Below are 11,514 nucleotides of genomic sequence, written 5' to 3'. Positions count from 1 at the left end.
TCGCTAACTTTAATGTAACTATACAATAGTTTATATGAAAATTTAATGAAAGAATTTATAATTTAGATGCTTTATAATCACGAATAGGATATATAAAAGTATAGTTATATCAAAGCTAAATTTTTACTTAAAGCCTGTACATATAATAATATGTAGGATCCTGATACAAAATTATTTTAAATAATGAATTAGATAAATGTTTGATAAGCAATTTATATTTATTATTTGATTATTCTCGTACTTTTAAAATAGTTTTTTTACGAAATAGTACTTACCAGTGACATTTGTTACATCAGGTTTGAACCCAACTGGATGATGTATCAGATACAGGTTCACGTAGTCTACTTGCAAGTCCTTCAGCTGTTTCTCTAAGTCTTCCTGACGTCAGAGGGTCTGTTGCCTTGAGGCGGGAGCTGCACTCACAACAAAATACAAGTCATTTAAATCATTCATCAAACCAATAATTTGAGCTATCTACATTGTGTGGATGTGAGAAACATCCTGTAGGAGGGAGATGTTTACAATATTTATAAAAAGTGCAACATTTTCTGAAACTACTTATCTTTTAGTTTAATCCTAATAATCTGACTGGAAAATTAATGTTTCTTATAAACCACACACTTTTATTTATAGTACTTAATGAAAAATACTGGTAAATAAATTCATTATTATTTACACAATTATTTAATGTTTTTGTCATTTATGCAGGAGATTAAAGTATAGTAATAATGTGCTACATTTAAGACATTACTACCATTAGGGGTTTCCATAATTAAGTTTGTCTCACTTTTCATCAACATCTATTATTTTAAAGAACTTGATTATTTAAGGGCTTGTAAACATACAGTGTTATTGGCTGAGCGTTGGCGAAGTATACCATTCAAGAAGCTAAAAAAGTTATACTCGTCTGTTTATTAATCGGTATGTCAATTCAATTCAATTCAAAAAGATTTATTTCCAAAAATTTACAAAATAAACTTTACAAACATTCAAGGAAATTGACACCCACATAGGCTGAAGCCTGTGCGTGGGTGCGAGCCGTTTGTGGGTGTTTGTTTGTGGGTGTGTGGGTTTGTCTGTATGTCTATCCGCACGATATTTAGAGAAAGAGAAGACCTATAGAATTTAAACTTTTCTTGAAGCTTCATTTGTATATAAACAACAATGAGTTATATTATGTGTTTTTCTCTTAGGACAAGAAGCTTAGAAAATTGCACCTAGTCCTATAATGACCTTTGCACTGCCTCCGGAGTTACTGGATATTCCAGATGAGTGAGTTGGGAGTAGGTGCACCTCGAGGTTTATAAGAAAAAAATTAGGGCACTAATCTCGTCATGTTCCCTCAGAAAAAGGGAAGGTCAGCTCTGAACTAGCCTCTCCAGTCAAAGCAGGCAGGAGTGGCACACCCTTATGTCTAGGCTGGCAAGAACCTTCCACTCTTAGGGAACGAACCCTAACAACTCCAACAGTCATCTCTCGCAGTAGACTGGACCTATCGAATTACCCTTGCGCTCCAAAATCTCACCTTCCAGTTGAACCCACATTGGGTACAGCAAAAACTGATGTGTTACTTAAATCTGGGCAACCTTATGGAAATTCAGGAGCGGCACATCACTAACCGCAAATGTCGAGATTATGTGTGCAAGAGTAATTCGAAAGAGTCAAAGATCCTTGCTAGCCTAGACATAAGGGCGTGCCATACCCTGTCTGGATTGACTGTAGAGGCTGGTGCAGAGCTCGCTTCCCCCTCTTCTGAGGGGACATAACTTGAGATTAGTGCCCTAACTTTTTTCTTTTAAACCTTGTGGAGATCTACAGGAGGCGTCCCCACCCCAAACTTACCCATCCAGAATATCCTGTCACTCCGGTGCAATTTATAAGATTCTTGTCTTAAGAGAACAAAAGACCCCTAATATACGAGTGTTCCTACCTTGGCTGTTATGAAGATGTCCTCACGTTGCAGTTTGCCGCTGTCCATCCACTCTTTGAGCATTTTGCCGATGAGATGCTCGTTTTTGTACATGGAGGCAGTGTCTATGAGACGGTAACCCACCTCCAAGGCAGCTTTAAGGGATTTCTTAAGAACTTCCTCATCTGTGTTCTGCAAATAAAATTTTGGTCATTTTTTAGTAGGTGGTCTGATGTTGTAGCCCTAAAAATATTTAACTACATAAGACAAAGCTCAGATTATTATTTATGAGCGTACAATAATGAGATGTTAGAACAGGTATTCAGTCGAACCCCCTTTTATAACCAGGGACGCCAACAGTTATAAAAAGCAGGAAACGAAGCAGTTACAACAATTCTTGTTGTGCGTAGGTCTACTTCAACTTGTAATTTTAACTATACGGATATTTTGAGAGGGCAAAGCAACTAGGCTTACGTTGCTAGGAACTGTTAAAAGATTTTAATAGAGTAAATAATACAAATTAATTAAAATATTAAATTTAAATGTAGTATAATAGTTTACGTAACAGCGTTGCAAGTAAAGTACTTCTATTTGCCTCCGGTTTCTTTTATTATAAATGGCGTGTCAGTTTCCTTGCGTGAACACATGGTCTCCTAATACATATCCGTCTTATTCAAAGTATAATTAATTGTGTGTAATTGACAATTAATTGGGTGTTTATGAGAAATAACAATAAACAATTTACTAATACCAATTTGTGGAGTAAGCAATTTACTTAAGTTGGGCGGTTTAAATTTAACTTGTAATGCAACAATAATAAATTTTCCTTAACAATAAAGTCCTTTAAAATAATATTTTCATATTTTTAACATTTTAAAAGTTAATTATACCCCTTCCAGCTCATTCAGAGGAAAGATAGATTTAACAAATGGCCATCAGTTATAAAATTACGGTAGTTATCGTGTTCACAATTATTCCCGCAATGTAATAATAATAAATCTCTTTGTTGCTGTAAAACAATTCACATATTGTATAGCATCCACTTTCATCTTAATTGTAAGCTAACTGTCTAGAGCACAAAACTAAATGTAATATAACATTTAACAGGGATTTATTTAAAACATTGACATATGTTATTGTATTACAAGTATTCACAATCAGTACAGGTTACTTCAAATTAAACTTGGTCAAATTAAACAATATTTATAAAACAACTTTTTATTTAAAAATATAAAATTATAAATTTTGAAATAGTTAAAACTTTAAAACAGATACAAACTTTAAAATACAATAAAAATTCTAAAAACATAATTTAAGACTTAAAACAGGACAGCCCCTTAAAACTCTGGCTCACGGTCCACGAACTCAGCAACGCCGTAAAAGACACCCCCCTTCTAAAAAATTGCTTTAATTTATTTTATGTTGAAATTCTTTCTCATGTTGAATACTATTGAAAACCTTATACACTCGTTATCTGGAAGCCCTGAGAATTCTAAAACTTTGTTTTGCGCTTCAATGCTTAATAACTTATATATAACCATTTCCTTTCCAAACTTTGAATGCCCGCCTTAAGAAATATTGAAGAAACGTCAAAAATTTTAAGTGGTTCATAAAATAAGTACTGTTATCTAGTATATTGAAAACATCTATCGTTTTGGGTTTATGTAGGAAATTAATCGAGTTAACAATGTTGCTCGAATAAGAATAACCACCATCTTGAAATTTTCTAGTGGTAAGAGTAGCTAACGAACTTATTACAAGCTACATACAAATATTGACTTTGGACCAAAAGTTTAGTCTGAAGCTGTTAAGAACTACAGTAGTTTCGTGTTCACAATTTATTATTCCCGCAATTTTGTACAGTGCTTAAAACTTTGAGTGTATGTCTTTGGGAATCTAACGAGATATCAAAATACACGTAAGAACAAACATTATTTTAAATGACTGGAGAATTTGAAATAACTTTTTAGCGCTAAAATGTGTAATAACTTATATATAACTACTCCTTTTTCAAACTTTGAAAGGCCATCCAAGAAAAACCCCAAGAGATACTGAAAAACGTAAACGAATAACTAATGTTGTTTATAATTACCTACAATATTTAAAAATTTGGCGCTTTAAGTCTATGTTGGGAATTAGTTGAGTTAAAATCTTTGTTCGAATGACGTGGATTAGTGCCATCTTGAAAAATGTTATTGGTTTAGACTGGCTAACGTCAGCTCATCCATGCAGTGAGCAAGTACTGCCTAAGTACCAAGTTTTGTCTGGATATTTTAAAAATTACCACAGTTATCGTGTTAACAAGCTCGCGTTATGTAACGTAAACTTATAAATACTTATAAATTTTCGGATTAGATAGTTTTACATTTTACGTTCCACGATCGGAGAAAATTCAAAAAAGGAAATTACGCCATAAGAACAAATTTATATAAAAGTTACCTGATTGAAATAGAAAATCATATCAGCTTTGAGTATGAAAATGAAACATTTTTAGTCCAGCAGTTACAAAATACATTAATAATTTAGAAAACGTGTAACTAGAGAGTTTAAATGAACTAATACCGTATCTGTTGATTTATGAAAAAGTTGCCCTAAAAGGCCTAGATCTTCACAAACATATTCCCCAATGCACCTGCATGTTGATATTGCCGTAAGAAATTGAAGGCGCTGATTTTGTTTTACAACTCCATTTCTCTACAAAATTGAGGTTTACAAATTGTACTCTTTGTCACATGACATTCAGTATCATCGTTCTCAAAATCCTGGTTCAATTTACCCATATCACGACGAATCATGTATCGGCTTCCTACTTAGGTTATTGTTTAAGGTGCGGCTTCATAGCACCTAAATTTATCTGCAGCACACCAAAGATTATATTGTAGAGTTTTGACCATATTGTAGTAATGTGTTCCATTATGGTAAGAGAATTCATTTTCTGCTGGCAAGGAGTGTGATTATCTTGTAAATCTTTCAGAATCACATCTATCTATCATTCATGCAATAAATTCCTCACCATTTAAATTTCCTCATAAACTAAACTTGTGCATTCACTATTGTTAACCAGTCTCTTAATTTTTACCCACGTTATTATAAAATAACGATTAGTTCTTTTATCTCACAATAATATTGTTTATATTTAAATTGTTACATTATGGTCTTTTGTGTTTAAGTAAATACATAGATCTACTAATAGCAACCCAGATAATCTTAACGGATTTACATATTATAAAAACGATATGTAGTTACTTACATTTTACTAAATAAGAAACAAGGTGCTCTTGAGGCTGAGCTACATGAATTAGATGCTGATTTTCTACCACACAAAAAATCTAGCTAACCTTTTTGCTGCACTGAAAGCCGATAAAATAATACAATAAAGATACTGGTTTTGTACGTATTGGTATATTTTGTAGATAAGTGATAGAGCACAGAAGTATAAGAGTTTTCGTTAATACTTCAACTCTTTTTATAAAAAAATATTGCAAAGAGATTGTGAAATATAATGCAGAAATGCTATTTATAGTTCAATAAGCGCCAAGGGACTTCATGAATAACTGTCGATACCCCTTACCTTCTCCTAACGATAATAAACGATGTTCACTAGATGAGTATCTCGGTCGATGTTGTGTATCAATGGAGTGACATTTACTTATAGAATTATTGACTGTGGCACTTGGAGGTTTGTGGGTCAATAACCCTCCCTAAACAAAGGAAACTACATTAGCTAATGAATGTAACGAGTTATCTGCAAACCGAGTAACTTCTACTTCTATAAAATATTCTATTATTACAGTGGGGGGGGGGGGGTTTAGATACCACCTCCCTAACTATAACAAACGATGTTCACCTGGAGATTGCCTCTTGTCGACGTTATCTACCAACAGAGTGGCTTCTACTTCTATAAAACAATTTATTATTACATTTAGAGGTTGTGGATACCCACTCCTTGATTATAACAATCGATATTCACCCGAAGATTGCCTCTTGCAGATGCTATATGCCAATTGACTGGCTTCTACTTCTATAAAATAATCAATTGTTACATTGGAGGTTGTAAGATCCTACTCCCTAACTGTAACAAACGATGTTCACCCGAAGATTGCCTCTTGCAGATGCTATGCCAATTGCCTGGCTTCTACTTCTATAAAATAATCGATTGTTACACTGGGAGGTTGTAGGCACCTAATCCTAAACTGTAACAATCGATGTTCACCCGAAGATTGCCTCTTGTCGACGTTATTTGCCAATAGAATGGCTTCTACTTCTATAAAACAATCGATGGTTACACTCGGAGGTTGTCGGTACCTCCTGCCCAACTGTAACAATAGAAGGTCACACAAAGATTGCTTCTTGTCGATGTTATACGCCAATACTTATACTTCTAAAAAATAATTAGGCAAAACATAATCAAAGGTATACTATTCCAGACGATCCATTGAAATGCATTAATCTAATAATGGTTCTAACTAGTCCTCAGAGTTCATTATGGTTGCAAACTCTCATAAATGCTCATACTAAACCTAACCATCGGATCGATCTGTGAACATTTATTCCAGTAAATCTTTTGGAAATATTTCAATAAAAATCAATGGAGAATAAAAGGATTAACAATTCAGTTAACAGTCGGCTATACCTGTTCCACCTGATAACATGAACAATAAAGTTCGATGTTATGAACTTTGACTGTATGCTTCGTCACATACTTCATACTCACTTCTAACATGATTTCATTAATGAATTTACTACTAATTGTTACAGAATTCTTATTAAAAAATTACGAGCTTTACGATTATGATACAATAATTGTGTATACATTGATTAATAAAATAGTACTTACGGAATTATCTTCAAAACTAGATGCTTAAAAAGATAAAATGTTTAATAATTTGCAGGTAATATTATGATGTTCTTATTGTAGTGAACAACGTAATAATTGTGTACAACTGTTCTATACAGTCCAGGTTGTTTAATTGAAATTTACGTATTTCTTTACATCTCAACTTTATTAATTCACTATATGTTTTCCGGGGCTGCGCACGCAAATTTTTAAATCAAAGTCTGTAGTCTACTTAGTCAAAGTACTAATATAATGGTTTCTTTTTTAAAACATAAGTAGGTACTTATTATTTCTAATTTCTCTCTTCATTGTTAGAAGTTCTAAGTTAAGGGATTAATTGTTATATCACACTTTGCGCGCAGAGGAAAATGTTTTATTCAAATGAATTATATTTCCAATGCCACAGCTGAGTTTTATCAAAATTGATACACAACTCTCTAAAAACCTACTATTATTTAAAAAAACAACTTAGTTCCAGCTCCTGTGATCTACTTCCGGTTTAATATATTATCAGTGCCATAGCTGAGTTTGCCTTGTTGTCCCGTTGAAAAAAATATACTATTTACCTACTAAGGACTGAGAAGCCTAACTCGGTCAAAAAGTGTCTACTGGCGTTTAAATTCACTTTTAGTATAATGTATTTACAGTTTAGAATTTGTGTTTGCTTTATTGACTCGATAAAGAATATATAAAGCAGGATATATGGGTATGTAAGTGTGTGTAAATTTAGAAATCTTACTCCTGTCAAAATAGTAGAATATGCCACGTTGTCATTATAAAATAGAGTATATGCAAACACGTATGACTGAGCAACCTACTTCTGTCAAAACCCTGTCAAGACCCTCTACTTACGTATTTTGTAATCTTCTTCGGTCTAAGATATTTCCAGTGCCATAGTTGAGTTTATTTTGTTTCGATGACGAAAAAATACATACATACTTAGGCCTGAGAAATCCACTCCGGTCAAAACCATCTAGTCCCGGTATAAGGAGGAAGTTTATGCAACATTTCAGTCCACATTCATAGTCTTGTTTCCGGACTGTAGTAATGTCACGAAAGTCAACCAGTCTTTTTTTAGTATCTAAACATTTTTGCACATAAACATTCACGGTTATTATGAAACATAAATATTATCATTAAAATAGTTTTTAAATTAAGTAAACGCATGGTTGCGCTGTCAAAGACTATGTTTACACAAACAGATGATTACGTTTAATAGGATCTTTCAGTTAATATTTCGAAACTTTAAAATGGGGTTATTTGCTATCTTAGAGACAAAAGGGGCGTAGTCCAAAGGGATTTTCGAAATAAGAATAAATCTATATTCATCCCAGAGACCCTTAAGAATGTCCATGTAAAATTTCACTACAATCGGTTGAATAGTTTACGACTGAAAGTAAAACAAACAAAAGCACTTTGACATATATAATGTTATTACAGTAAATCACTACCGTATTTAATACCGTATAAACGTATTTAATGACTGTCACCCATTACTTAAAATTAGTAGTAAATTAATGAATGAATTCATATTAGTAACGAGAGCGAAATATGTGATGAAGCATACGGTGAAGTTCATAATCTCGAACTTCAATGTTCATGTCATTTACTCATAACGAATTTACACAAAATACGTACTTAGTAATACGGGCTTAGTTACTCATACGACGTATTTACTTATATCGAATTTAATGAAATTCCTTTTTCTGACTGATAAGAAATGGATTTGGCTGCGTTGAATTTAACATTAGTTTTTCGTTGTCTTCTTATTCGTCTTTCTTACATAAAAATCCCCCCAAAAAATAAAAGTAAACAAATGTAACTTACAAGGGCAGTACCGAGTCCGATGACCGGAAGCTTGAGACCGGTAGCGGCTGTGAACTCTGACCTCGGTCCTAGTGTGTTGGACATCACTGTACCGTGCACAAGTTATACAGTATTAACACGCACAACTAGTAGACTACACTGACGACGCCCTGTAGGAGGCAGTTACAGGCCGTCTTTATCGCGCGGTTACACTCGAACTTGACCCAGCTGGTGACCTTGAGGGAACCAATCGTGTCTCAGCGGTGTTGTCCGACTGTCTCTCGCTCTAATGAATGATTTGGTGCGCGTCCGAGTTATTTAAAAACACTTCCGCCAGATAAAATTGTTACAACTGCTAGAATGCAATCGTAGCAGGAATCAAACTAAATTGTATTTCATACATGTAAATTGCTTTATTGGATTGTGGACTAGATCAGGTCGCTGATCTCTAATAGTATTTATTCTTTAGCTACTTGATACCCTCTTACTGGCAGTCCACAGATGGCAGGCCATTTTTGAGTGTTTTGTAGCAGTACTTTACACATTTTGTTAAACATAAATTTTTACTATAAACCTAGTGTGTAATACATATTTTTTTAGGAAAATGTAGAGATAAGTATGGTATAGAAGAAACATTATGTATAAACCACAAAAACATTTTGAACTGGTTGGACTGTCCCTAGTAAAATGTGATAATATTGTAAATATTAGAATCTGAGATAACCAATTTATTCTTCATTTAATGTATATTTATAAAGAATATATATTATTTATAAATATAAATAATATATTATTTATATTTGTAAATAATATATACATATATGTAAATTCCACAAATGGTACACGAAAGACTAAATTAGTTTTCTATGGGCACGATTATATATTTTTTTTAATTAAAAATATCCTTACACTAAATGTTTCCAACAAAATTTAGAGAATTATATGCACTACAAAACAATAGATAAATTAATAACCAATTTCCACTTTTATTAAGTGGTGTGACGTACCCACACTTGTTACTATGGGTTTAAAGAAATTAACAGTAGAATATCGGAATATCGGCGGAGCCAAGGTATCTCAGTCAACTGTTTTAATTGGTTCCATTTATACAACACCAACATAGTATCACTAATGAGAAAGCAAGAGGAGAATTTACCACGTTGGTAAGTAGTTAGTAGAGTGTTAAAGAATTAAAATATTTATTTGTAATCAACTGCATCTCGACAAAACATGGATTGTCCATTTGTTTTGGACATTTATTTTATAAGGTAACAAATTCTGATTGCAAACTAATTTCTTAGGAAAATTAAATACTGTTCGTTATATTTTATGATCAGGTATTTACAGGAACACAAATGTGTTTTATGAAAGATTTATTTAACAAAATGGTATTAGCTTAGCACATCGCTTACGCCTCATCAGTAAAGGGCCTCTCCCTTCCGTCAGCCTTTCTACAAACCCGAAATTTCCGAAAATATTTCTCTGGTCCAAACTCCTCTCGAGGGCAGGCACGCGATCTTTCTTGGAACCCCCCCCCCCCCCATATGTCCGCTAAGTACCTTGTCCGCTGACCTCACTATTGGCATATACAAGACGACGGGTGGTTGATCCTAAAGCGTCCAATAGGGTGCCTACTGTACTATAAAGTGGCGCGTCAGGGGTAGAGTACCTTAAGCGGACCCGGTTTTCATATCGATATTGACAAACGATATTACTTAATTATAACTTTCGATATAACCAACCGATAATGACTTTTGAACAACAACTAACTTGTGTAAACACTGTTTCATGTAATAAACGTTTTTTTATAGATAGTAACAGACAGTTGAAACCTTGTGGAGGACCTTGAAACGAAGTTTAAAAAGTGGAATAACAGCCGACCTGCTTGCAGATCATCTCTGTGAGTATTAGTACAGAAGAGAAGTACGGTTTTTGAGAAGATGTTTAAGCAACTTCTCGAAAGCGGTTAATCATTCGTACCCAGAAGAAAAAAATATAAATACGTAAATTTCGTATTATTATAAATGTTAGAGTCCATTTATTATTTATAAGATCATCACTGTGCATTATACTAATTATTTTAATTAAGAATATAATTGTTATTATGACTATAGATATGTTGACATTAAACGTGTATTCGATAAAATATAAGTATCGATGATTGTACTAATCGATATAAAAACCTGATCTACTTATCGTATTCTACTCCGAGTCAGCTGTGTTTGTAGCTGGTTTATAGGTTATTATTTTTATATGGCAATAGAATAAAATCAATTTGAAGAGTTACAATCTGATGGGCAAACAAGAGCAACTAAACCATAACAAACTGACTTACAAGGCAGTGCCGAATCATATGACCGGAAGTTTGAGTCCTGTAGCGGCAGCTAACTCTGATCTTGGCCCTAGTGTTGGAGACATCGCTGTGTTGTGTGCCAGATTGTTGAATAATGTTAAAAACAAACATCCGCTTATCTTATCTACTCGTACTTTAACGTCACTTCATATAACACTTGCATGACATTGCTTTTACAACGTAGGTAAAAATCAAATTAGTTGTCACCTTTCACTTACTTAAAAATCTCTTTACATATAAATGTGTGTACTTATATCTGTATAGTGACTATTTATAACTGTATCGAAACATTAATTCATTTAAATCAAATAGCATTCCTGTATTACTGTATATTCTATTCTCTAATTGTAACTGTATCAAACTTACAATGCATACAAAATGATATGTGATGAACATCTTTTTAAAAATCATTCCGAATACTTAGTAATATTGACGGATAGCTGAATTTAATTGATGATAATCGCATCTCTGGATATTCTTTCGAATTATTGGATACTCAAGTTATTATACATTATTTCAGTCTTAACGCAAAACTTCATCGTAATCATACATAATGGGTTTACAAGATATAAGCACAAGTAGTTTAATCATTTACATTCATTGGCCGAG

The 11,514-nt window shown here is 33.3% G+C and overlaps 1 protein-coding gene across 2 annotated transcripts; it reads right to left on the bottom strand.

The window, feature by feature from the left end:
• Positions 1 to 271: 271 nt before the first annotated feature.
• On the bottom strand, positions 272 to 11,017 carry LOC124373110 (aldose reductase-like). 2 transcript variants are annotated; one of them, XM_046831503.1, is made up of 3 exons: positions 8,574 to 8,761; positions 1,931 to 2,101; positions 272 to 413 (listed from the first exon to the last, which is right to left on the bottom strand). In XM_046831503.1, exons 1-3 carry the CDS (start codon positions 8,655 to 8,657, stop codon positions 369 to 371), a joined length of 300 nt encoding a protein of 99 aa, XP_046687459.1. In that variant the 5' UTR covers positions 8,658 to 8,761; the 3' UTR covers positions 272 to 368. The 2 variants fall into 2 exon arrangements, with proteins under 2 accessions (XP_046687459.1, XP_046687460.1); XM_046831504.1 differs by lacking the exons at positions 272 to 413; positions 8,574 to 8,761 and adding exons at positions 5,481 to 5,610; positions 10,888 to 11,017 and having other exon boundaries at positions 2,059 to 2,101.
• Between the last annotated feature and the right edge of the window lie 497 nt (positions 11,018 to 11,514).

This window comes from Homalodisca vitripennis, unplaced genomic scaffold (genome assembly GCF_021130785.1).
Source record: "Homalodisca vitripennis isolate AUS2020 unplaced genomic scaffold, UT_GWSS_2.1 ScUCBcl_4855;HRSCAF=11273, whole genome shotgun sequence".
Lineage (NCBI taxonomy): Eukaryota > Metazoa > Arthropoda > Insecta > Hemiptera > Cicadellidae > Homalodisca > Homalodisca vitripennis.
Note: the sequence above shows the minus strand (reverse complement) of the source record. Positions and strands in the feature narration are given on the sequence as shown.

Coding starts and splice junctions, on each gene's coding strand:
- LOC124373110 (XM_046831503.1), bottom strand. CDS start 8,657: ATGTCCAACACACTAGGACCGAGGTCAGAGTTCACAGCCGCTACCGGT. Junction 2,102..8,573: donor TCGGACTCGGTACTGCCCTT/GTAAGTTACATT, acceptor TTTTATTTGCAG/AACACAGATGAGGAAGTTCT. Junction 414..1,930: donor ACATCTTCATAACAGCCAAG/GTAGGAACACTC, acceptor TTGTGAGTGCAG/CTCCCGCCTCAAGGCAACAG.